The sequence below is a fragment of the Chinchilla lanigera genome, unplaced genomic scaffold, assembly GCF_000276665.1.
Source record: "Chinchilla lanigera isolate Chin_1 unplaced genomic scaffold, ChiLan1.0 scaffold00126, whole genome shotgun sequence".
Lineage (NCBI taxonomy): Eukaryota > Metazoa > Chordata > Mammalia > Rodentia > Chinchillidae > Chinchilla > Chinchilla lanigera.
Window position 1 is genome coordinate 20,036 of NW_004955527.1, and position 25,916 is coordinate 45,951.

The 25,916-nt window shown below is 47.4% G+C and overlaps 1 protein-coding gene across 2 annotated transcripts in view; it reads left to right on the top strand.

The window, feature by feature from the left end:
* Nucleotides 1–25,916, top strand: part of Emc1 (ER membrane protein complex subunit 1) — a 26,883-nt gene extending 967 nt beyond the window's left edge. Inside the window, exons 2-23 of one of the 2 annotated variants that reach the window (XM_005409788.2) lie at nt 1,925–2,049; nt 2,898–2,963; nt 3,164–3,257; nt 6,047–6,175; nt 7,444–7,570; nt 8,141–8,290; nt 8,615–8,782; nt 9,256–9,327; nt 9,851–9,913; nt 10,744–10,866; nt 11,614–11,710; nt 12,308–12,430; nt 14,029–14,228; nt 14,389–14,538; nt 15,366–15,527; nt 15,888–16,007; nt 17,440–17,577; nt 21,359–21,532; nt 22,075–22,285; nt 24,064–24,148; nt 25,134–25,263; nt 25,419–25,916. In XM_005409788.2, coding sequence (XP_005409845.1) covers nt 1,925–2,049; nt 2,898–2,963; nt 3,164–3,257; nt 6,047–6,175; nt 7,444–7,570; nt 8,141–8,290; nt 8,615–8,782; nt 9,256–9,327; nt 9,851–9,913; nt 10,744–10,866; nt 11,614–11,710; nt 12,308–12,430; nt 14,029–14,228; nt 14,389–14,538; nt 15,366–15,527; nt 15,888–16,007; nt 17,440–17,577; nt 21,359–21,532; nt 22,075–22,285; nt 24,064–24,148; nt 25,134–25,263; nt 25,419–25,598 — 2,887 coding nt within the window. In that variant the 3' untranslated portion in view covers nt 25,599–25,916. The remainder of the gene's footprint in view (nt 1–1,924; nt 2,050–2,897; nt 2,964–3,163; nt 3,258–6,046; nt 6,176–7,443; nt 7,571–8,140; nt 8,291–8,614; nt 8,783–9,255; nt 9,328–9,850; nt 9,914–10,743; nt 10,867–11,613; nt 11,711–12,307; nt 12,431–14,028; nt 14,229–14,388; nt 14,539–15,365; nt 15,528–15,887; nt 16,008–17,439; nt 17,578–21,358; nt 21,533–22,074; nt 22,286–24,063; nt 24,149–25,133; nt 25,264–25,418) is intronic. The other variant, XM_005409789.2, reaches the window with a different exon arrangement.

Genomic DNA, 25,916 nt, shown 5'->3' on the forward strand with positions numbered 1-25,916 from the left:
TTTGTAGCCCAGGCTGGCCTCGAACTCGCAAGGATCCTCCTGCCTCAGCCTCCCCAGGGCTGGGATTACAGGCGTGCGCCAGGACGCCGGGCTTGCCACTTAGATCTTGGGAAAGAGACTTAGCCACTTTGTGCCTTGGGCTCGTCTGTTAAATGAATTTATTAACTGTGCCCTAGTTCCTACGATAATTGTGAGGAGGAATGAGATAATCCTTTTAAAATACTTAGCACAAAATCTGGCCCATGAGGGCCCAGCTCAGGTATCTCCTCTTCTATGAAGTCTTTTTGTCTCAGATTGATATATTTGTTGAGTGCCTGTTGTATGCTGGGAGGGTGACAAGTGCATTGTAAGTCACATTTTTAATGACATGTGCAAATGTTCCCGATGTTATGTGTGTATATTACACACAGATAGCAGGAGACTCCAGTTTAGCAGAATACTGTATGCAGTTTCAAACTGAAAAATAAACAGAAGGAAATAAAACATTGAAAGTTTACCCATGGTGGTGGTTGTACAAAGTATGACCAAAATATACAGTGAATGTTTAAATTTAAAAATTCATTATGGGGCTGAGGCTATAGTTCAGTGGTGAAGCACTACCTGGTAAGCTTGAGGTCCTGAGTTCAATTCCTGGTATGCACCCCTTGCAAAAAAAAATCATTATGGTAAAAGACACGTTGCCATTAATCCCCCTCAACATGTTTCCTCTCTCTTCGAACACACATATGCCATCCTTGCCACTTTCTGAGGCAGTTCTGTTTGTTTTTTTTTCAGTACCAGGAATCGAACTCACGACCTTGTGCTTGCCAGGCAGGCGCTGTGCCGCTGAGCTAAATCCCCAGTCCCTCTGAGGCAGTTCTGGAAGTTCACTCTTGTGAGTGTCTTTGCAGAGTGTGGTAAAAAATTTAGTGAATGCTGCTACCTAGTGCCCTCCAATGAAAAGACAGGTACTGTTTTTGTGCCTGAGTCTTTCTGTGTTGTTCAGGCTGGTCTGTAACTTCTGGGCTCAAACAGCCCTTCTGCCTTGCCCTTCCAACTAGCTAGGACTATAACTTACCTTGAGTAATAGGCATGTGCCATTGTGCCCAGCCAAACAATAGTATGTATGTATGTATGTATGTATGCACGTATGTATGTATTTATTTATATTTTGAGATAGGATCTCGCTATATAGCCCAGGCTGAACTCGAACTCACGGCGATCCTCCCCAGTGCTGGGATTACAGGTGTGCGCCATCACACCCGGCCCAGACGGATCTTGAGAATGTGTGAGCTGGAAAGGACAAAGGCCTGACCTGGTCTATGGTGCTTTGTGGGAATTTTGCACACTTTCTTTTTCCTAGGGGTTCCTGAGGTTAGAAAGGAATGTTGGAGTGTGTGTTCATCAAAGGCAGGCCTGCGTGTCTTCATTGGAAAGCTGGTGTGGGATAGTGCCTGGTCCCTCTACAGTGAATGTAGAGAAGACTAACTTTATGCTAGTAAGATTTAGGCCAGGGGTTGCCTTTTTTTTTTTTGAGAGGGTTTTCTTTATGTAGTTCAGGCTGGTCTTTAATTCACTATGTAGTCCAGGCTGACCTTGAACTTGTAGCAATCTTCCTGCCTCAGCCTCCCCAGTGTTGGGCTTATAGGCATGCACCATAACACCTGGCCCTCAGGGGCTCTCCTCGGTGTCACTTACCTTGAGTAAACGTGCATACATTTAGCTGGAGCACAGTATTTCTCATCTATTTGGAAGTTACTCTCTTTTTTTGGTTGCCTTTGCTTTTGACTTCATTGCATGGAAATCTTTTCTGTCAGATCTCAATAAACGTTTCTTGGGCATCATAATGTAGGTGTGATGGTGATAACACAGTGATTTGTCGTTTTGCAGATCACTTTGTGCAGGGATGACTTTGACCCTAACGTTCCCCTGGCCTCTTTCACAGGAGACAGCAGTATGTTGGGAAGCTCAAGTTTGCCTCCTTGGAATTTTCTCCTGGATCCAAGAAGTTGGTTGTGGCCACTGAGAAGAACGTGATTGCAGCATTAAATTCTCGTACTGGGGAGATCTGTAAGTGGGCCGTGCAGACTGCTGGGCTTCCGGGTAGGAAGGCTGGTTGTAGTGAATCTGAGTGGCCTATGGCTATCACACCTGCCTTATTCCCAAGTTAGGGACACGTTGGCCAAAGTTTCTTTTCCTTTAGTGGATTCTGATTGTTTGTTTTTTCTCAGTCTTATCATCTTTGATTATTTAATATTACTATAGCTGATCTTTGTAGTTAATTCTCTTAGTCCTGAGCATCTTTAAATACTGCAAGATACTGCTGAGCCAGGTATGGTACTGCCTGCTTGTTATCCCAGTGCTCAGGAAGCTGAGACAGGAGGATCACTGTGAGTTTGAGGCCAGCCTCAGTTACCTAGTGAGTTTAAGACCAGCCTGAACTATGTAGTGCGACCCTGTCTCAAAACAAAACAAAGAAAACAAAACAAAAAAGATACTGCCGCAAAGCATTTTACTCTGTTTTATAGTAAAGGATTGGATGTCCTTCTCCCTCTTAGATTGTTGAATTGTTGGCTGGATTTTTGGCTGGCTTGTTATTAGGTACTAAACTCATAGAAATAGAATGTGTAATCACTATTCTTCTTAGGAGTCAGATGGGTTTTATTAATCTTGTGGTTGTTCATGTGATAGTGTGGTAGTGGGGACAGAGGCCTCAGATGGGGACCTAGCGGCCCCTTCCAACCCTTCCTCCCCTCATTACTCAGTGAACAGGACTAGATCATGGCCTGTTAGGTGTACTCTTCCTCGCCTCTAAGCAAAATTGGATACTGCTGTCCAAATAAAGATCTCTTAAGCCCTGTCCCAGGCTTCTTGGTCATGGGGATGTCTACAGTCATACCTGCTTCCCTATCTTTCAGTGTGGCGCCATGTTGACAAAGGCACGGCAGAAGGGGCCGTGGACGCCATGCTGGTGCACGGACAGGGTAAGCAGAGGCCTGCTGGGTCTCCATTGTGGGCCGGCACCCTCTCATTCCTTGGTTGTCTTTGTACAAGGTCTGATGGGAAAGGGAAAAGGTATTTCTGGCAGTGAAGGACAAGTGCCCATTAAAGTCTATTTGCTTGACTCTATGAGGTGACAGAGCAAGTTTGGGAGATGACTTCACCATGGTCTTTTCTCTTCCAGATGCAATCACTGTGTCCAATGGGGGCCGCATCATGCGCTCCTGGGAGACTAACATCGGGGGCCTGAACTGGGAGATAACGTTGGACAGCGGCAGGTAGGGGGAGGTGCTGTGTTCTGTCTTGGCTGACTGAAAGGCTTGGCTGGGGCACACATATGCAGGGAAGCAATCCCAGGCCTTGTGAGGAGGCAGAGAGCATCAAATGCCTGTTCTTGATGTGCTGAGGTTACGGAGAACACGTGTTTACTCTACCAACGTTTACTGAGCACATATAAGACTCTCTGAGCTAGGTGCAGAGTTTATTCTTTCTCCCCCCCCCCCCTTTTTTTGTTTTTTTGAGACAGGGTCTTGCAGGTGTAGTTTAGGCTGGCCTAACTTGAGACAGTCCTCCTGCCTCAGCCTCCCAAGTGCTAGGATTGCAGGCATATGCTAGCATGCCCAGCTATTCTTTCTTTCTTTTTTTTAATTTTAATTTTTTTAGTTTTTTCTTTCTTAAAAAATTCTTTCTTTTTCTAACTTACTTAATTTTTTCCCAGTTTTTTATGTGCTTTATTTATATTTGGGTTTCTCATATAAGAGAAACCATGTGACATTTAAGGGTTTATTTCACTTAACATTGTGGTCTCAAGGTGCATTCATTTTCCTACAAATGACTCATTTATCCTTCTCTATGGCAGAGTACTATTCCATTGTGTATTAATACCACATTTTCTTGTCTGTTAACGGACGTACAAGGTACTTTCAAGGTTAAGCTATTATGAATTGTGCTGTATACACGTATTTGCTGTAATATGTCTTTTAACTCTTTGTGGGAAGCTACCTAGAATAGATGGGTCAAATGGTCTATCCTTTCTTCTCTCTTTCCCTCTCTCCCTTATTGTTTTTTGAGTATGTATTGCAAGCTGGCCTTGAATTCAGTATGTAGCGCAGGCTGGGCTTGAACTCATGATGATCCTCCTGCTTCAGGCTCTGAAGTGCTGGGATTACGGGTGTGTGCCACCCACCCAGTTTAGGAATGGAATTTCCATTTTTAGTTTTTTGGTGAATCTCCATACTGATTTCCATAGTGGTTGTAAGTTTATGTTCCTACCAACAGCGTGGAAGGGTTCCTTTTTCCCTACAGCCCCACCAGCATTTGTTAATATGTGATTGGTTGATAATGGTCACTCTTTGTGGAGTAAGACGAATCTCAGTGTTGTTTAATTATGTATTTCTCTAATGGCCAGAGATTAGACGTTGTTTTCGTGTATTTATTGGCCATTTGTACTTCTTTTGAGAAGTGTCTATTCATTTTAGTTGTATATTTTTGATGGGTCTTTTAATTTTGGGGGTGTTTAATTTTTTTGAGTTCTTAATATATTCTAGATATTAGTCTTCTGCCCGAGGAATAGCTGGTAAAAGCTTTCTCCCATTCTGTAGGTTGTCTCTTCATTGTTGATTGTTTCCTTTGGTATGCAGAAGCTTTTTAATTTGATGTGATTCCATTTGTTGAGTCTTAATATTATTTCTTGTGCAGTTGGGATTTTGTTCAGAAAGTCCTTGGCTATGTCAGTATATTTAAGAGTTTTATCTATTTTATCTTCCAGAAGATTCTGTTTTAACATTTAGATCTTTGATCCTTTTTTTTTTTTTTTTTGCTGCTGGGAGTTGAACTCTTGACCTCAGGCTTGCCAGGCAAGTGCTTATGCTACTGAGCTACATCCCCGGCCCTCTTTGATCTATTTTGATTTTAGTTCAGTGGATGGTGAGAGATGTGGGTCTAGATTTAATTTTCTCCATGTGGATAGCTGGTTTTCCTAGCCCTATTTAAAAAAATCTGACATGCGTAAGGTTGGGTGAAATATACCCAGATCATAACTTACACTCCTTGTCATGAAATTGAATCTTATCCACACTGTCTTTCCAGCAGTATTTGTTTCTGGCCTTTGTCAAAAATAAGATAGCTGAATATACCCAGGATGGTTTCTGCATCCTCTGGTCTATTTCATGACCCATATGTCTGTTTTTGTGCAAGTACCATGGTGTTTTTATTACTGTAGCTTTGTAATATAACTGGAACTCTGGGACTGTGATGCTTCTTACTTTGTTCTTGTTTCTCAGGATTGCTTTTGCTATTCTGGGTCTCTTCTGGTTCCATCTAAATTTTTGTTTTCTCCAGCTCTGTGAGGGAAATGTTTATCTGTATTTATTCTTATACTTGATGCTTTTCCTCATCTTACTATGATGTGTGAGCTTTTCCATGTTTATTTATTTTTTTTCTTTTTTTGAGACAGTTTTGCTCTGCAGTTCAGGCTAGCCTTGAACTCACAGTGATCCTCTTGCCTCAGCCTCCTGAGTCTGGGATTACAGGCATGTGCCACTGTACCTGGCCAAGCTCTAGGTATAAGAACTAATATAAAACTTTTCATGCTTTTATTTTTGGACAGCTTGAGTCACTGTTCCCTCTTGTTAATGGTGTTTAAGTGACAGGGTTATTGGTGTTAGTTTACACATCTTACGATAATTCACTCAGTAAAGGCCTGGTTCCCATCCTGTAGGGCATGGGAACCCACTTGTGAATGTGAGATAGATTCTGTCATCAGATTCACAGTAAGGTCGGGGCGGGGGGAGGCATATAGCCCAACGATGACAGCCTGCTCACGACTGTAGGGTAGAGAGCTGACCTGGTTGTTAAGTCTTAGTGGAAGGGAGGAACGGCCCTTGGGAAATTTGAGGATTCAGGGAAGCAGAGTGGCTGGGGGTTGCAACACAGACTCTGAAGTCGGCCAAGTTTGATGTCCAGGTATTTTTGCCTCCAAAGCCTATTTTCTTACCCGCTAGGCAACATGGCAGTGGTGAGACTACGTGCCCTAGCCTGAGGCCCTCACCCCTGTCACTGTGCTCAGTTTCCAGGCACTGGGGCTGGTAGGCCTGCAGGAGTCAGTGAGGTACGTTGCGGTCCTGAAGAAGACAACTCTCGCCCTCCATCACCTCTCCAGTGGGCACCTAAAGTGGATGGAGCGTCTCCCAGAGAGGTAAGGCTGGCCCCTCCCAGCTGCTGGCTGCTCTTCTGTTTCCTGTGAGCCCTTCTTTCTCCTTGAGGGGCCTGCAGCATTTGCTTGGCCTGGTCACCTTCATGTTGGTGTTGTATTATGTTGTACTTGTTGGATTTGGACCCCTGTGCAAAGGCTGTGGCTACGCTGAGAGTGTCCTTTGCAGAAGGAAAAAAGTTCTTGAAAAATAATTTTCTTTTTTGGTACTGGGAATTGAACTCGGGACCTCACGCTTGTCAGGCAGGCGCTGTGCCACTGAGCTAAATCCCCAGCCCCAAGGAGGAAAAAATTCTTAGGCACTAGAGCTGGCCAAGGAAGGGAGCCACTTGCATGCTCATGGGCATGGTAACTTTGGGCTTCTCTACGTCTAGTTCCAGTTAGACTGAGCCTTTCATTCATATTAAGAAGTAGAACAAAGAGAAAGAGAGGGAAGGGAGGGAGGGAGGGTGTAAGGAGGGAGGGAAGAAGGAAGGGAGGAAGGAAAAGGAAGAAAGGAAGGAAGGAGAGACTCAGAAAGACCCTAGGGTAAGGGCAGAGTGAGGCTTGAAAGGGATTTCAGGGTCCTGGTGGTGGAATGTATTGAGGCTGGGAAGGGGCAGGAGAGAGGAGGGGCAGGAAAGGGTCTGCTTGGACCATCTGTGGCCATTGTCAAAGTTTAGGGCAGGAATCCAAAGAAAATTCCTGTGGGGCCATGCTGGGAATTGCAGTATGCTTGACCTACCTCCAGGGGGCAGCCTTACTCAGCTGATGGGTGAGTAGGTAAGGTTGCCGCATCCCTATCTGATTTTCTAAATGTTGCCTGGTATTCAAATTAAAAACAAAAGCAGCGCTGAAGGTGTGGCTCAGTGGTCCTCTGCCAGTGATGCCTAATATGAGGCCCTGGGTTTAACCCCCAACATTACAAAAAGCCCAAAACCAAAAGAACAAAAATGAAAGGCTGGACATTGTGATGCACTCCTATAAACCCAGCTGCAGGGAGGTTGAGGCTGCAGAAGCCCAAGTTCAAGGCTAGCCTGGGAAACTTAGACTCTGACTCAAAATAAAGACAAAGAGGGGCTGGGGATACAGTTCAGTGGTAAAGCACCCCTGGCTTCAACAAAACAAAAGCAAAACCTAAAACTGTGAATTAAGCAATTTGAGGGTTGCTAGTTTGTAACATCTGGTGAAGGTCTGCTAGCTTGACTTTGGAACGTCCCTGAGGATGTTCCTACCCAAGGGCTAACACTGTGGCTCCTTCTTCCCTGTCTTAGTGACAGCATCCACTACCAGATGGTGTATTCCTACGGCTCTGGGGTGGTGTGGGCCCTCGGCATCGTTCCCTTCAGTCATGTGAACACTGTGAAGTTTAACGTGGAGGACGGAGAGATTGTTCAGCAGGTATGGGAAGGCATCTGGCTTGAGGAGCCTTGAGAATGGGGAAGGAGGATACAATGGAGTACTTTTTTGCACCAGGGCCAGAGAACTTGGCTGGGTAGATCAAAAGCTGTTTGTGGTTCCTGATTCCAGTCCCTTGTTACTGGCTGGTCCTCATTGGCATGTATTTAAAGTACTTATATTTGCATGAAGTGGTCTTCTATGATGTCTGAAAAATTACATAGATCTAGTCACTGCCCTTAGATATTTTCTAAGGTAGTGCTATTATAAAATAACTATAGAACACACATAGTAGACAAACGTAGTAGAGAAATACCTAGCTGCAGTATCAAGTATTTGCAGTTACCGAGTACGTTTTTCTGGTTGCCAGAGAAACAGTCCTGATTTTTCTCTATCTTTAGAGGTTCTTGGGAGGCTGGTGAGGGGTGGGGCTGGAAGAATCCCTTTGGAAACAACCGTGAAGAGCCTTTAAGCTGAGGACCCTCCTGGCATTGTGGTCGCAATGCTGCTGGGGCGCTGAGAGGGAATGTAGAAGATCCTCCGGAGCCTCACGTTCTGATGTTGTTTCTGCAGGTCAGGGTTTCGACTCCGTGGCTGCAGCGTCTCACCGGAGCCTGCGGCGTGGTGGAGGAGGCGGTCCTGGTATGCCCTGACCCAAGCTCGCGCTCGCTGCACACTTTGGCGCTGGAGACGGAGTGGGAACTGCGGCAGATCCCACTGCAGGTGAGAGGCTGCAGCTGCTTCTCCCGGCCCAAGGCATTGCCTGCAGGGCTCAGAAGGGTCAGCACGTCTCCCCTGGGGGGTCTTTCTCCCGGTGGCCTCCTTCTTGAGCAGTGTCAATCCTGGAGAAAAGCGCAGACCTCTGGCTGACCTGGTATTGAGGAAATGGGCCACTCTTTTCTTTGGAGAAGCTGAAAGGAAGCTTCTGGAGCTTCTACCCTGGTTTAGTTACATCCCCTGGCAAAGTGGGGCAGAGGACGGATGCTTGGATGGGTCAGTGGCTGGTCAGCTGCTTGCCCTAATCCTAATCTGTCTTGCTTTTTTCAGTCTCTTGACTTAGAATTTGAAAGTGGATTCCAGCCCCGCGTGCTGCCCACACAGCCCAACCCAGTGGATCCTTCTCGGCCCCAGTTCTTCCTGCAGTTGTCCCCAAGCCATTATGCCCTGCTGCACTACCACCAGGGGACTCTGAGTCTGCTCAAAAACTTCCCCCAGGTAACTGCAGGTGGTGTGGTTGTTAGGTTGCAGGGGGGTCTGGCCAAGACATGGATGCTAGGAGGCAGTGTTTTTAAAGCTGGAGACTTCTGATTGTAGGACTGAGGTTGATGGCACTACCCCCTAAGTGGCTTGAGAGGCGTAGCCTTAGGCAGGGATGCAGCACCCTTTCCCCTAAGTGTTATGGAGATCTTTAGAGTAAAACTCTTGCCTTCCTCAGAGTTCACAGCGAAGTAGGGGTGTCAGCTCCCCTGTGTGTACTCAGTGCAGCATGGGGGTTAGGGTGATCTGTGCTGGGTTAGAGGGAGTGGAGAGTTCTGTTAGATGCAGCAAGGGCTGCCTTCTGCTGAGATGCCCTGGTCATTGTTTCCAAAGCTGGGAGCACTTTGGACTCCAAGACCAGGAGACTGTTGCAGGAGAGGTGCCCATCTGGAAGGCTGCTGGCTAATGCAGACACCCTGCTTTCTCCCCAGACTGCCCTTGTGAGCTTTGCCACTACCGGGGAGAAGACAGTGGCCGCAGTCATGACCTGTCGGAACGAAGTGGTGAGTACTGGGGGTGACAGTCAGCACGTGGGGTTTTCCTCCTGGGAGCCTAAGAGTCAAAAGTCTGGGCTCAGTTGCCCAGTGAGGTAGAACACAGGGACAGGAGGCTGTGAGAACCGAGTCCTCTCCTTACCTCTAGAGCTTTGTGCACATCCTCTTCCTTTCCAGGAAGGAGAGCTAATAATGACAACCTCACTTTCATGGAGAGCTAGGAGTTGTTGTGTTTTGTGTGCAGGCATGAGAAATGAGATTTGCCTTTTCTCAGTACCTACAGGACATAGAAATAAAAGCTTCAAGCCGGGCGTGGTATTGCACTCCTGTAATCCCAGCATTCAGGAGGCTGAGGCAGGAGGATTGTTGGACCAGCCTGGGCTACAAAGTGAGCTCAAGGCCAGCCTGAACTGCATAGTGAGACCCTGTGTCAAAAAGACCAAAACAAATAAACAAACAAACAATAAAAAGCTTCGTTTTGGTAACTGAGGAGTGATCCATGGCTGAATTTTCTCCTGTCCTTTTTCCTTAGCAGAAACCTAGCAGTTCTGAAGATGGATCAATGGGGAGCTTTGCGGAGAAGTCCAGTGCACAGGTAGGTGAGGTGTTGGGCAGTGTGCCAGCCCTGGGGACACAGGACCCTCTGAGAGAGCTGGAGAGCAGCTGAGGCCAGTGGGTCTCTTGAAGTTCTCCATCCTGGATGGCTCCTAAGTACTGTTAACTAAACGATGTTTCTTTCATCCCCTTTTCATGGTGAAAGGAGGAGGTAGAGTGCTTAGAATCTGTCTCTAACCATGGTCTTCCCTGGGCCTCAGTTTCCCCATTTCTCTGGGGATCCCGGCTGGCAGAATTGAGTGGTGTTCTATGCATTTGCACTGAGGCAGAAGCATGAGGCCCTGGCCTGCTTTTGCTGTACTTTAACTTTTTTTCACACATACTTGCTTTCTGGCCCTTCTCTAGAGTGTTTGCACTGAGTCCTTGGACATCATTGGGGGACTTTGGGGGAGGGGTCCCTCTAGTTCACTGGTCCCCAACCTTTTTTGGCACCCGGGACCAGTTTTGTGAAAAATAGTTTTCCCATAAATGTGGGTGTTGGGAATGGTTTTGCTATGATTCAAGTGCCTGACATTTAATGTGCACTTTATTTCTATTACTATTACATTAGGTTTGTATAAGGACGGTGCAACCTAGACCCCTTGCATGTGTGGTTCACAGTAGGGTTTGTACTCTTTGAGATTCTATTGCTGCCACTGAGCTGACAGGAGACAGAGCTTAGACGGTGATGTGAGTGATGGGAGCGCGGTGTGGAGCGGCTCTAAGTAGAGATGAGGATTCACTTGCCCACCACTCAGCTGCTGCTATGGCCTGGGTCCTAGTAGGCTATGGAACCCCTGCTGTAGTTGACCATGCTGTTTGTTCCCTCAGGACCCACTGGCTTGCTTCAACCAGACCTACACCATTAACCTCTACTTAGCGGAGACGGGCCGGCGGCTGCTGGACACCATGATTACGTTTAGCCTGGAGCAGAATGATACTCGGCCTGAGTGGGTGAGTCAGAGCCTTTACCTCAAACTCCATCCTGTGGGCTTCTTAGCTTGGGGCTTTCTGTCCTCAGGGCCGGGTCACAGCCGTGGATCCTGGATAAGAGCCTTCTGAACATGGGTTCCAGTTCTTGCTGAGCCACTGACTGGTCATAAATAATGGGAAAAGCAGCTATGGGCTGTGCCCATGTGTCACTGGGCACCAGGCACTGTCCTCAGCTTGGTGCTTGTGCACTAATTGATGGAACCTTCTCAACAGTGTTGTGAAGTGGTTGTTACTGGCTTGGTTTTATAAATGTTACTGTGGCCCAGTGGCATTGGATGTCCTATCCAGAGAGTAGCTAGTAGGGCATGTTGCTGGGGGTCAAGGTCATGGCTGTCTTAACTCCATGCCTGCACTTGTAATCCTACCCAGAGTCCCTTTAAGGTTATTGAATTGTGTTTCTTAGCCTCTGGGCTCTGGCTTTTTTATCCCTAAAGTAGAAAGTCTAATCCTTGTCTCTTGCTCATGTTGGGGGTTGGACGGATATGGTAATACTGCCAAGTACTCATGTTCCTTCATGGACAGGTCTGAGAGAACTTAGGACTCTTTGTGTTGGTGCCAAAGAATATTCCTAATTGTATTGTCGTCCAGGTAATTGGTGTATTTTAAATAATGGCATGATGTGGACCTCTAACAGCTCTGAACACTTCGAATCTTGGGATCTGGGACTCTGAAAAGCATCTGGATTCTCACTGGCTATTTGGCTTGTAGCTGTACATCCAGGTGTTCTTGAAGAAGGATGACTCCGTGGGCTACCGGGCTTTGGTGCAGATGCAAGACCATTTGCTACTTTTCCTGCAGCAGCTGGGTGAGTGTGTCTCAGGCAAAGCGTCTGACTTTTAGCCTGCCCCACATCCCACCCAGACTGGTTCTGAGGGGCTGTGGACACACGGTGCAGTATACCACGCATGTTTTCTTTTGAGCTATATGGCACCTGATTTTCAGTAAATTCTTAGCACTTTTGTCCTTTAAAATTCTTTTGTTTTATTCGTACATATTTATAGTATGTAATGATTATATTATGGGGAGTTGTGTGTGTACATATCTCTTTATTATTTTTGTATCCCTTCCTCCCTCCCCCCAAGTTCTTAGCATTTTAGGGTAGGATCTGAACTTTTCTCACCTCCCCTATTGATTCTTGCCTCCTGTTCTATTGTTATTTATTTATTTCTTTGAGACAGGATCTTGCTATGTAGTGCAGGCTGGCTTCAAGTTTACTATGTAGCTCAGGCTGACCTTGAACTCACGGTGATCCTCCTGCCTCAGCCTCCCAAGTGCTGGATTACAGGTGTGAGCCACCAAGCTTGGCTTGTTCTATATGAGAGCTGATCCCAGAGCCACCTAGCAGAGCCCCTTCAGAAGGTAGGAGAAGCAGGCCGAGCTTTTGTCCACTGGTTTCCTGCAGCTGGGAAGGTGGTACTGTGGAGCCGCGAGGAGTCCCTGGCAGAGGTGGTGTGCCTGGAGATGGTGGACCTGCCCCTGACTGGGGCACAGGCTGAGCTGGAAGGAGAGTTTGGCAAGAAGGCAGGTATGAACTGCAAAGGGGGCTGGACTGCAAAGCTGCTGGAGCGGGGCTGCTCTCGGGCTGGGATTGCTAGTTAGACCCAAGAGCTGCTGTCCTGCGGTGTCCCTGGCTTCCTGGGCTCAATCAGTTTGCCTGTCTGTTCTAGATAAGCGAGTGATTTTCTAGTGCATCTGTGTCCCTGTGGTTTATGTAATTAATCTTTCCAGCAAAGGAATGAACTGTGGATCTCTCTAGGAAAAGATACTGAGGGAAAACAAAAAACCCTCCTAACTTAGTATGGTAATGGCTGTCATTACCTGAGTGCCTGGAAGTCGTCAGGCTGTGTCAAGCACTGTCTACCCATTGTCTACAAAGCAACAGCCACATGTGCCTAGAGAAGCACAATCATACTGACCTGTTAATTGTAGCCCAGCGCACTCTGAGGCCAGCCACAGCCCCATTCCCCGATAAACTCTGTCACTCCACTCTGAATCAGTCCTGTCTCCCCTTTTCCCCTCCATCCATTGCTGTAGCTCCCCAGCAGGCAGTTGAGTGCCTGCCTGGGCCAGGAACCTTGCTAGCTTCGCATGTTTTCTTTTTTTTTTTGGTACTGGGAATTGGCACGTTTTCTTAAGCCAAGGATTAATTTGACTTTACTATTTGTTTCTGCTGCCTGGATCCAGCAATTCAAGGTAAAGCCTGCTCCTTGCTGCCTTGTTGCTCATTGGCTGCCCACATGGCTAGCATTTGGTTGTTCTTTTCTGACTTGAGGTGCCTACCACATGTGTGCGAATTGCTCTGCTTATGACTGGTCCTCTCTGTCGGTCACTTCTCTTCCTTGAGCTGAGGTTAATGGAAAATAGATAAGCAAAGGTATTACTTTCTAGTGAGTGCTTAGCCTATACCAGGCGCTGTCCTCAGTCCTATACGTACATCATGTGGTCTGATCTTTGTAACAGCCCTCTGGGTTACATGTCATTTACAGATGAGAAAAACAAGGGCATCAAGGTTAATTACATTTCCCAAGGTCACACAGTAGTAAGGAGTGGAGCTGGAATTTTAGTCTCTCTTTACCCTGTTGCCTTGTGTCCGTCCCCAAGTCTCTGGTCTGGAGATGGAGGCTTGGAGGGTGAAGGTCTGGTTGATGGAGTCAGGGTTGGAGGGAGTTATACAGGTTATAGTCGACAAGGTAGGCATGAAACAATGGGAAATAGAAGCACCCCTTTGTGATACACATGTCCCTGCACCCCCCAGTCACCCCTGCACCCTTCTGGCTTTGTTGTGGCATCCAGAAGCCTTCCCGTGCCATCCTGGATATGGGGCTGTGATGGTGACATGCACAGCATGGCTGCATCGTGCATGGCCAGTCCCTGACCTTTTAGTCTCCCATTCCTAAAGATTGCTTCAGGTGAAGTCATAAGTGCCGAGTAGTGGGTTTTTGGAAGCGCGTGCATAGTCACACCTCAGTTTGAGACAGACTGCCTCTCAGGGCTGGGAGCCTACAGTGTAAGTGACCAAAGTGCTCTACAGGAGAGGGACATGTCTCTCCTTGGGAAAAGTGTGCACCTCCTCACTGGACTCCCAGTCTGACACAGAGTGTCTTACCGTTTCCCTGACACCAGATGGCCTGCTGGGGATGTTCCTAAAACGCCTCTCATCTCAGCTCATCCTACTGCAAGCGTGGACTTCCCACCTCTGGAAAATGTTCTATGATGCTCGGAAGCCCCGAAGCCAGATTAAGAATGAGATCAACATCGACACCTTGGCCAGGGATGAATTCAACCTGCAGAAGATGATGGTGATGGTAACAGCCTCAGGGAAGGTATGACTACAAGCCCCAGGTACCGAACCTTGTGCAGATCAGGGAGCGGGAATTAAAAAGCTTGGTGGGGGATGGTAGCACTGGTTCCAGTTTGCAAAGACAGAATCAGTTGTTCGGCTTTTCTTTCTAGTCGTGAGCCAAGTATTTGTTTATCTTGCAGCTTTTTGGCATTGAGAGCAGCTCTGGCACAATTCTGTGGAAACAGTATCTACCCAGTGTCAAGCCAGACTCCTCCTTTAAGCTGATGGTCCAAAGAACTACTGCTCACTTCCCCCACCCCCCGCAGTGCACGCTCCTGATAAAGGACAAGGTGAGGCTGTCAGTCTCTGACTTCTGTGGCTTTTTTGGTGTTTAGCAATTCAGATTTGTCCCAGACTTTTGATGATGTGAGAGTCCCTGAGGAACATTCAAGGGTTAGGACTCTTGTTTCTTCCAGTTTCTTGCCTGGGTGGAGCAACTCTTCAGTGCTGATGTGGACTTGATCAAAAGCAGGTTTCACTTCTGCCAGCTTTCTTTCCAGTCGTAGGCTGTTATTGGTAGTGGAGGGCTTTTTTCTCTTTTCTGTGGGAGGGAGAGCAGGATACAAAACTATTTATATTCTTGCCTCCAGAATTAGAGTGGATTTTGTGGATCCATTCTAATATTATTAGGGAGGGAGCTTGGTAGGCACTCTTGTGGAAAGGCCATCATGGGGTTACTGAATGGCAGTTGACCTATTTATGATACTGGGGGTTGAACCCAGGGCCTTGCACTGAGCTACATCCCCAGTACTTTTTATTTGTTATTTTGAGACAAGGTTTTACTAAGTTGCTCGGTCTGGGCTTGAATGTGAGCTCCTCCTGGCTCGACCTCCCAAAGTGCTGGGACTACAGGTGTGTACCACCGTTCCCACCTTGTACTTGACCTTTTTATTTGCTCATCATCACATCCAGTTCTGGATGGGTTTGGAGCCAGGGACAGTTTGACTGTTTTTCCTTTCGACATTAGCTTTGGCAACTGTTCCTCTGCATCCAAGAACTTAATTTTCCCACGAAGAGGACGAAGAGGAGGGAATTCCTCCCAGCTGAGCTGAAGTCTTAGGTTTCCTGGTTTACCCTTATGATTTGGGTTCTTTCTGTGTTTGCTTGCCCTTTTTAGGAAACAGGAATGAGTTCTCTGTACGTCTTCAATCCCATTTTTGGGAAGTGGAGTCAGGTGGCTCCCCCAGTGCTCAAACGCCCCATCTTGCAGTCCTTGCTTCTCCCAGTCATGGACCAAGACTATGCCAAGGTCTTGCTCTTGATAGATGATGAGTACAAGGTACTGTATCTTCAGGAGAGTGGAGACATTCAGGTGGAGGTGAGCAGGGGATGGGTGGGCACATAGGTGGCAGAGCAGAGGCAGCGTGTGGGCTGCTGTGGCACATACTTGCTCTCAGCCCATCCCTCAGAGACCTGACCACTGTAACTGCCCTCATGAACACCCAGGTTCTCAACAGAACTAAATCGAAGCCGTCACTGGAGTCCATTAGGCTGTAATTCCTTTGAGATTTGTTGTTTTATTCTTAAGGGACTCTGTGATGGGGAAGCAATAATGACTGTGGGGAAACCAGGCTGAGAGAGTCCTGAACTTTGATTTAACCCTTTCCTTGGGTTAAATCCTTTTCTCTGGATTTTTAAGGTCACAGCTTTCCCAGCCACTCGGAATGTCTTGCGACAGCTACATGAGCTTGCCCCGTCCATCTTCTTCTATTTGGTGGATGCAGAGCAGGGGCGGCTCAGTGGATATCGGCTTCGGAAGGTAGGTGTGGGGAGATGCTGGCCGGGAGTGGTTGAACCTGAGTGTGCTAGGGGAGGGACCTTGGGGAAAAATAGTTCCCTCATTCCTGGAATGCATGGTTAGAGTTTAGAGTGGAATTTGTAGGACAATAGTCAGCAGAATTAAGAGCAAGTTACTGTCAGAGATGTTTGCTTTGGCCGCTGTGTTCTCTGCCCTGATAAGATTGTTTAAACGACGTTGACACGTTGACACGTGGCTTATTCCAAACTATCCCATTCCAGCCCTGTCCCCTGACAACTCGTATCAGTATGTTGCAAAATGCCTTTCTTCTGTGTCTTTGTTCCCATGTCCCTGAGTTATAAATAAATAACCGTGGATGTCTTAGTTGGTTGCTGTTTCCCTGGGGCTCTCTTACGCCCAAGAAGCAGCCCCCTTGCATTCTTCATGATTGGTTTAAATCTCATCTCTGTGTAATTTTTCTCATCCTCTGTGCCCACGGTCGCACACCGCGACAGGTAGAGAGGGGCGCACTGGCAGGATTGTCTGCATGGGGGATGTGGGTGTTTCCTGGTTACTTAGCAGAGATAGAAACCACGCTTCTAGTCCTGTTGTACACTTAGGTCAGCATAATCCTGATGTGAGTTGGTCATTTATTCCTGTTAGTTGGGCAGCTGCTCCATGGCACATGTGGCTGCAGGTGCTGTAGATAGAGCAGTGCGTGATGGACCAAGTCTGAGCTCATGGCCTTTTCATCCACACTCCTTTTCTGTAGCCCAGGGAAAGGGCATTTTCTCCACTCTCAGGAGGATGGGAAGTCGGAATGGGGGTTGAACAGAGTTGTGTTTTTGCACAGAGATGCTATTGACAGACTGTTGATAGAATGTGTGCTTTGAATTTTATTTTTAGAAACGGGCTTGGCTTGCTCTGATGCTGACATGCTTGAACCCAGCTCTTGCACACAGTGATATGCACTGTCTCGGAAGCACCGACGGGCTAGCCTGGGCCTTGAGGAGAGGGCTGCTGTGTGGTTGCACTCACCAGAAATATCCTGTATTTCTGTAGTGAAGATGTAGAGTGTGTCGAACAGTTAGTGTATACTGGTTTCCTATAATGACCCTGCCAGCTTAGTAATCACCATTGGCCATAGTGTACAGGGACTCTAAATTTTATTAGTAAGTGGTACATTTTTCTTGGCTACTTCCCTCTCAGATAAACAATGATATACCACTGAGTATTCTTTCCTTACTGGCTTTATTTTAGTATCCTTCTTAATCAATCCGAGGGTTCTAAACCTCTTCATAAGCCAGATCTTTTTTTGCTGTTTTTTGAACAGTTTTGGTCTTATTCTTTCCAGCACAAAGGCCTCAGATGCTAAGCTGGTGGACTGTCAGTCACAGCTGTCTCAGGTCCGTGCGTGCCCTCCCGTTCACAAGAGCTTTTGCCCCTGCCCTAGGACCTCACCACTGAACTGAGCTGGGCGCTGACCATCCCCCCAGAAGTACAGCGGATCGTCAAGGTGAAGGGGAAGCGCAGCAGCGAGCACGTCCACTCGCAGGGCCGGGTGATGGGGGACCGCAGTGTGCTCTACAAGGTACAGCACAGCCGTGTGGCACAGAGCAATTGGGGTTTGAGTTGTGGTGCTAGGGTTTGGTGGGTAGATGACCTTGGGCAAATCCTTTCATCTCTTGGGACCTTACTTTACTGTCTGTGAAGTGGAGCTTTTTTTGGGTAGTGGTGGGGACGGAACCCAGGTCCTGCCCCATATTAGGGACATGCTCTGCCACTGAGCTACACCCTCAGCTGGGCGTAGTGCACTCCCCTCGTACGGTTGTTGGGATGGTCACAGGAAATACTCATGCTTAGCCCAGTGCCTGGCGGGCGTATGTGTGGTGACTACCTGATGTTAGTTTTTAGTAGTAGTGGTGGTAGCAGTACAACCTTCTGGCAAGCGCAAGGTCGTGAGTTTGATTCCTGGTACCGGAAAAAAACAAAAAAAAAAAGAAATAAAGACAAATGAAACAAAACAAAAAAGACATTCCATATTTATGATTTAGCACTCAAGTTATTGGTAAAGGGAGGGAAACAGAGGTGACTACTGGGCTGAAAAACTGCTAGTGAGAGACTGTAGTCGTTGGAATGAACATTAATTACATCCTCTGACAGCAGAGACTGCGTGAAGAGTGGTCTAATAGGGTAGGGTAATGAGACCATGGAAGTCAGCAGCGAGCTGCTTCACTAAGCACAAAGCAGGGCACAGAGGGAAGACCTCGAGTTGGACTGTCAGGTTCAGACTTGGCCCTGCTGTGGCCTGGCTGTTCATTACCGCTGGTTGACCTGGGCTGCCTACATTTCCCTTTCACCACTGTGATGTGGAGAACAGCACTGACTTGCATAGATTGTCCTGAAGATTAAAGAGAAGGAGTGAAGTGGTTAGAATAGTGCCTGCCATTTAGGTAACATTATCCTGTTGACTTGAATTCTTTATTGGTGAACATCTTCCTTGTGGTACCAGTTAATTTTAGTTTACTGAGAATGACCAAAATAATACAAATTCTAAAGTACGTTGTAGGCTGGAGAATGAGGTTCAGTGCTGGAGTAACACCATGCACCAAAAAAAAAAAAAAAAAAAAAAAAAAAAAAAGGGTACAGAGCAATATAATTTTTTTAGGTTTTAAGTTCATATTAATTTGTAGTAGGAAAAATATACCATATATAATTTTACCATTACATGGTAAAATGAGCAGTAACTAGGAGCAGTGCTTTTAAAATTCATATTTATTATGCAGTTACTCTAGGTTATTTTTTTCCAATAAACTTTTAAAAATATGATTGTAGAATTACAAAAAAGTTGTGGCTGGGTGTGGTGACACATGCCTGAAATCCCAGCACACAGGAGGCTGAGGCAGGAGGATTGCTGTAAGGCCATGTTTGGCTAAATAATGAGTTCAAGGCCAGTCTGAGCTACATAGTAAGATGCTGTCTTACAGCATCTTAAAAAAAAAACAAAACAAGAAAACCTGCAGAAAAATTGGGGATACAATTTATAGAATTCCTGTATCCCTCTTCCTAGTTTGCCCACACAACTATGGTATATTTGTCTGAACTGGGAAACCAGCATCAGCACACGACCGTCAACTAAATTCCAGGCTTTATTTGGGTTTCACCAGATTTTTCGCTGACGCCATTACTTTAGAGTATGATTACACATTGCATTTAGTTGTCAGGCCTCTTTAGTCTCCTGTGGTCTAAGATGGGTTTTCAGTCTCCCCTTGTTTTTCAGGACCTTGATAGTTTGAAGAGCACCAGTCAGGTGTTTTGTAGAATGTCTCTCAATTCTGCTCTGTCTGCTGTTTTCCCGTGGTTAGACTGCGGTTACGGGTTTTTGGCCAGAAGGCCACAGAAGTAAAGAAGTGAGTCCCAGCTGGACATGACGTGTTCTTTTTAGACAGTAGAGTACATCAGTAAATGAAACAGACAAAACTTCTGTCTCCTGAAGCTGTCGTTGTTGGGAGAGGCTAATAATCCAGACAGTAAATAGGCAGATTACGAGCCTAGGTACATAGTGAGTTCAGGGTCAGCCTGAGCTACAAAGCAAAACCCTATCTCAAAAAACAAACAGAAATGCAGATTACATAGTCACTTAGCAGGGGCCCAGTTTTATAGGGAAAGATAAAGCCAGAACAAGGGAAAGAGAGCAGAACTGGGGAACTGGGAAGGGGATGCAGTGAAAAACTGGGGGCTAAGCAGGGCCTCACTGAGAAAGTGCCCCTGATTCAAAGGCTAGGGTGAGGACGTGGGCCGGGGGTACCTGGAGGAAGAGCCTTGGGAGCAGAAAAGCCAGAGCCTGCCTGGGGTGTTAGAGAAACTGCGAGGAAGGCCATGTGATGAGAACAGGGTGCATGATTGAGAGGCGTGGGGCTGCTGAGGTCAGGGGCAAGGAACTGCATCACACAGGGCTCACTGTGGCCTTCACTTGGAGTGAGAGGAAGGACCTAGCCACGGGGAAGTTCTGAGAAGAGAAGTGACATAAATGGCTGAGAGTTAACCTTTACATGGGGTTCATTTGGCCTTGACTGGACTCGATCTGCCCAAGGAGGAGAGCAGGAAGACCACTGAGGCCATTGTGGGAATGCGGGCCAGGTGATGCGGCTGGAACTAGGTTGGTAGCGTACAGGTAGTGAGGGAGGATTGGGTTCTGGATACCTGGAAAGGCAGAGCCAGTAGCGCCGCCTGCCCTCGCCATGGATGGGGAATATGTGCGCGTGCATGTGGGTGCACTCTAGAGAGAAGAGTCGTGAACAGTGTGGACAGTATTTTGTGATGAAGACATAGGGAGTTGCCCTGACTAGGTGGAAAGCCTGAGGCAAGACAGGTTTAGGCAGATAGAATAGTTCCTTCAGCCTGGGGCAGTGGAGTGTAGCGTTCAAGGGGAGGAATCCCCATGGCTATTTGTTAGTAACTGGGAGGGCAGCGGGAGCCTAGCTTGAACACATAATTTTGGCACTGCTGACACCTATAAGTACTGAGAGAGCCATGAAGTTTGCTGAGGTCACCAGAAGGTGAGTGTAGATAGAAATGCTCAGGGCCAATTGGGCACTCTGGCATATGCCTATATTCCTAGCACTCTGAGAGGCTGAAGCAGGAGGATCATAAGTTTGAGATCACAAGTAAGACCTTGTGTCAAAATAAAAAATAAAAAAAAAGGCTTGGAATATAGCTTAGTGTAAAGGTCCTGGGTTCAATCATTCAATCCCCAGTAGTGCGAAGTAATCCAAAGAGAAATGTCCAGTGTCTGAGTGCTGCCTACTGTGTTCTGTCATGAAGAGATACAGGTTGGGGAGATGCGGAGGGGATAGGCTGGCAAGGCTGACGGGAAACCAGGGGCCGCTGTCTGGGCTGCCAGGTGCAGGAAGTGTTCTGTAAAGGCACGCTCCTGTCACATGGTACCCTTAGGTCAGGTAAGACAAGGGTCAGAGCTCTTCCTCTGGAGTTAGGAAGGGAAGGTGCTGCTGACTGTGGGAAGATGGGTCTGGCTGAGAGAAGTGATGTTGCTGGCGCTGTGTCCTTAGGTCCGGGATGGTAGACCCAGGGCTTGTTTCCGGTGGCCACGTGCTAGCTCTGTGACTTGAGATGCTGCCTCACTGCTCTGATTTCCTCATCTGCAGAATGTGGATGTTGACAGCCTCTTTATATGGTTGTGGAGTCCCCAGGCCCCAGGGACATAAATCAGGTATGGGGATGAGCAGCGACACAGCAAGCGCTTCTGACCAGAAGCCCTGCTTCCTCTTCTAGGCTGATGAGCTCCACGTTGGCCTCAGGCCCCAGGCTCATGGTGGAGCCAAGTATGAAGGCGTTTTGCTCTCTTTCCCCAGAGCCTGAACCCCAACCTGCTGGCCGTGGTGACAGAGAGCACAGACGTACACCACGAGCGTACCTTCATTGGCGTCTTCCTCATCGATGGTGTCACAGGACGCATCATCCACTCCTCGGTGCAGAAGAAAGCCAAGGGCCCTGTCCACATCGTGCACTCGGAGAACTGGGTGGTGGTAAGCAGTCTGTTGGGAACATGGGGTCACGGAGGAGAGCCTCTGGTTTAGATCCTTTCCAGAAACCCAGCTGCTGCTTTGTGTCTTCATAGGCTCCCAACCCCTGTGGATGGCAGCATAGGGTCCGGGCAAGCAGTGGGGGCCAGGAATCACATTGCCTAGGTTTGCTCTGAGCTCTTCCTATTCCTGACTGCCCAACCTTAAAGTAGTTATGTGAGCTGTCTGTGTGGTGTCATGGGTGAAGTAGAGATAGTAAAGTAACCTCCAGTCTAGCTTAGAGCAATGCCTGGCACCTAGTAAGCAGGCAAAGTTAGCTGTGATTATGACTTCTGAGAATATTTCTCTTAATCCCTGTATCACAGCAAACTTTGGGCAGCTTAGACAAAACTCCTGGAATGTTAGTCAGGTTGGGCAATAGGAAGGAAACTGGGGTGCCCACATGGTTCTCTTCCTCCCCGAATCTGTGGCCAATTCGAAAGGTGCCTTCCAGTGTAAACTCCCCTTTCCAGTTGAACCCGAGCTGCTTCTCTGTGTCCCTGCAGTACCAGTACTGGAACACCAAGGCTCGGCGCAATGAGTTCACGGCCCTGGAGCTCTACGAGGGAACCGAGCAATACAACGCCACCGCCTTCAGCTCCCTGGACCGTCCACAGCTCCCCCAGGTCCTTCAGCAGTCCTACATCTTCCCCTCCTCCATCAGTGCCATGGAGGCCACCATCACGGAGCGGGGCATCACCAGCCGACACCTGCTCAGTGAGTGTCGGGAGGAGGGCTCTGGGGTGACCGGGTTTCCGCAGCAGCGACACTGAAGGGCAGGGCGCGTATTGCCGGCAGCGCCGTCTGAGCACCTGTAGGGAAAGGCTGGTGAAGAGGGCTCTGTTGGAGTGGAAGGTCTCTTCGTTCCGCTTCGCCTTCTGTAACGATGACTGCTTCTCTCTTAGTTGTCATTTCTGATGAACTCCTTCCCTTTGCGGTTCTCACCTTGCTCAGAAAATCAGTCCCTGCTACCATTCTTCTTTTAAGGAACACGGAATCCAGTTTTATTAATGACCACTTTATCAAACTGTTAACTCTCTGATTTTTTTATTACTATGTGCTTGTGATACATAATAATTACATTTATCGTTGGGACTTGGTATGGATAGCTAGTGTAGCTGGATCCTTTTTATCCTCCCTCAGTATTATTATTAATGTAGTCTGCATGACCTGTTAGAAACTGACAGGATCTCATCCTGGATAGTTTAAGTTCAGGACTCTGTGAGTGTGCTTAACAGGCTCCTTGCCTACTTGATTTTAGCAAAAATGTGCGAAACTCTCAGCTTTGACAGATACTTGGTATCACTACTTTATTGTCAAAATGGGAGGAAAATAGCCCTCTTGGCAACTTTGATCACCGTCACTCACCCCGGTGCTGCCTGGTCTTCTGCCCTCCACAGTCACGCTCCCCAGTGCTGCTCACAGCCTGAGTTTGCTTACTGGGGGCCTCACTTTGTCAGAGCATTATTACTGGGGGGAGGACGGGCGTGAGGAGATCCAGACTGTGCCTTCCCTTTTCTCCTTCACTGTTACCCGTAACTTGAGAGTTTTAAAACTATTTTTATTTTTATGAGTACCTGTCTGCAGTATACAATGATTATATTCATTGTAAAAGAATTCAGGTACATTAGGTACATGTAAAAACATGTACCTAATATACCTTAGTTCTTTTTCTGTCTCTTCCCCTCCTTCCCTGTATCTTGACTCTTAATCTTGTGTGTGTGTGTGTGTGTGTGTGTGTGTGTGTGTGTGTGTGTGTGTGTATGTATGTATGTGTGTGTAGTACTGGGAATTGAGCCAGGGCCTTAATACTGAGCTACCTCCCCAGCCTTTCTAAATTTTTTTTTTTCTTTTTGAGACAGGGTTTCGCTCTGCAGTTCAGGCTGGCCTTGAGCTCACTTTGTAGCCCAGGCTGGCTTCGAACTCTCAAGGATCCTCCTGCCTCAGCCTCTTGAGTGCTGGGATTACAGGTGTGCACCACCAGACCTGGCTTCTAAATTTTTTTTTTGAGCTTGTGATCCTCCTGCCTCAGCCTTCCAGAGTGCTGGAATAACAGGCATGCACTACTATACCCAACTTTGAGTGCTAAACTTTATCTTTTAATCTCTTAGGGTGATGTATGGAGAAGCTAGTATCTTCCAAAGGGAGAACCTTCATGCAAACTTTGCATATTATTTGACTACTGTTTTGACTTTTTTTTTTGGTCTTTTTTAGACAGGGTCTTGCTATGCAGTTCAGGCTGGCCTTGAGCGCACTTTGTAGCCCAGGCTAGTCTCAAACTCACAACAATCCTCCTGTCTCAGCCTCCAGAATGCTGGGATTACAGGTGTGCGCCACCACACCTGGCCTTCTGTTTTGACTCTTGAAGGGAGCCTCGTTGACTGTTTGGGGGGGGGTTGTTTTAAAGTCTTTAAGATTTCTGTGATAATGATATTTTGATAACTGTTCCCCATCTGGAATTGGTTAAGTGTGAACATTCCCTTCTCCTTATGCAGTTGGACTACCTTCCGGAGCAATTCTTTCTCTCCCTAAGGCCTTGCTGGATCCCCGGCGTCCTGAGATCCCAACCGAACAAAGCAGGTGAGAGCCCAGTGGACAGGCCTTAGAGGCTCTGGGATCTGGACCTCACTGATGAGCTTTGGTCCTTAGTCTGGTTTCATGGAGCTTATATTCTAGTGGGAAACAGACAATAAATGGCAAAATACATGCTATACTAGGTACCTGTAAGCTAAAGAGAGAAATACAATACAGGGATGGGCTATGAAGGTATGGGGAGGAATATGCACGGGTGGCATTTGAGAGCTGGTGGCCTAGAAAGCCCTTCTGAGAAGGTGACTTGGGTTAAGACCTACAGGAGGTGAAGGAGCTCACTGAGTGACATCTGGGGGAAACGGCACAGGGCGAAGGGACAGGTAGCACGCAGGCTCTGCCATCGTGTTTGCTGAGAAGAGGGCTATGTGGCTGAAGCAGTGCATGGTAGAAATGCTGGGAAATGAGTTTTGGAAGTCCTGGCGGCCAGATTATGTGGGGAGGCCAATAACTCGTTCGTGTCAGTGCTCACTTCTGTGTTTTCTCATCTCTTACGGGCATGAGAACGGTGGGCAGTGGGAGGACAGCAGGCTCATCCTGGGGCCCTGGTGAAGCACAGAGCAGTGTGGTTTGGGGCACTGCACGAGAGAGGTTTGAAGCTGGGAAAAAGACTGCGAGGAGGAGTGGGACGGGGACACTTACGAGCAGGAGTTGGCCTTGTGGCCCAGAGTGGTGATTCGAAAATGGCCCTAATGTTCCTCCTCTGGTGTGAAATGCCAGTCAACTGGATCATATTTCTTTTCAAATTTAGAACAAGGTAGGAATTCAGACCTCGGCTTTATTATCCAGACAGTCTTCTGTCTTATAGTCCCTCCTATCCTTCAGCTGCTAAATTTTTAACTACCTACTGCAAGTAGACCTTGAAGGTGATTTGAGGTTAGGTTTGTGTCCTGGAACCCTTCCAAGACCCAGAAGGGCAGCCAGGAGATCCTTTTACAGCAGCTCACAGAGTGCTTATCCCTGCGATGTTTTGCAGAGAGGAGAACCTCATCCCCTATTCTCCAGATGTCCAGATCCACGCAGAGCGATTCATCAACTATAACCAGACTGTCTCTCGAATGCGAGGTATCTACACAGCTCCCTCGGGCCTGGAGTCTACATGTTTGGTGAGTGGAGCCCACAGCACCCTGTATGATAGCTGCTCTTCATTTCATTCTTGGAGAACAGCTCAGGATCGCATTTTTCTTCCTTACCTGAGTCTCAGGTTTTGGTGGCTCACTGGCTGCCTTCCTCCCTGATTCTCATTCCGTTTGCCTTCCAGGTTGTAGCCTATGGTTTGGACATTTACCAAACTCGAGTCTACCCATCCAAACAGTTTGATGTCCTGAAGGATGACTATGACTACGTGTTAATCAGCGGTGTTCTCTTTGGCCTGGTTTTTGCCACCATGATCACTAAGAGGCTGGCACAGGTGAAACTCCTGAATCGAGCCTGGAGGTAGACTGAAGACTTGGAGCCCCAGTGGAGAGTTGTAGTGGCCTCAGCTAAGGTGCTACAGCTGCAGCTGTGATTGGGCAGATTCATGGAATGTGTGTGTTGGATTCTGCTCTCAGTTGCATTGGAGGAAAGGTGGACCTTAATGTATAACTGCTTTTGAGACACATGATCCGCAATCCTGTGGATAAAGGCTGAACTCACTCAACGCAGTTGAGGATCTGCAAGCATCTGATAGATTTTCCTCCAACATCCAGGGCCACTGCCATTTCCTTTCTTTGCCCATTCATGAATGTTCTGTTTTAAAATATGAACTTTAACTGAG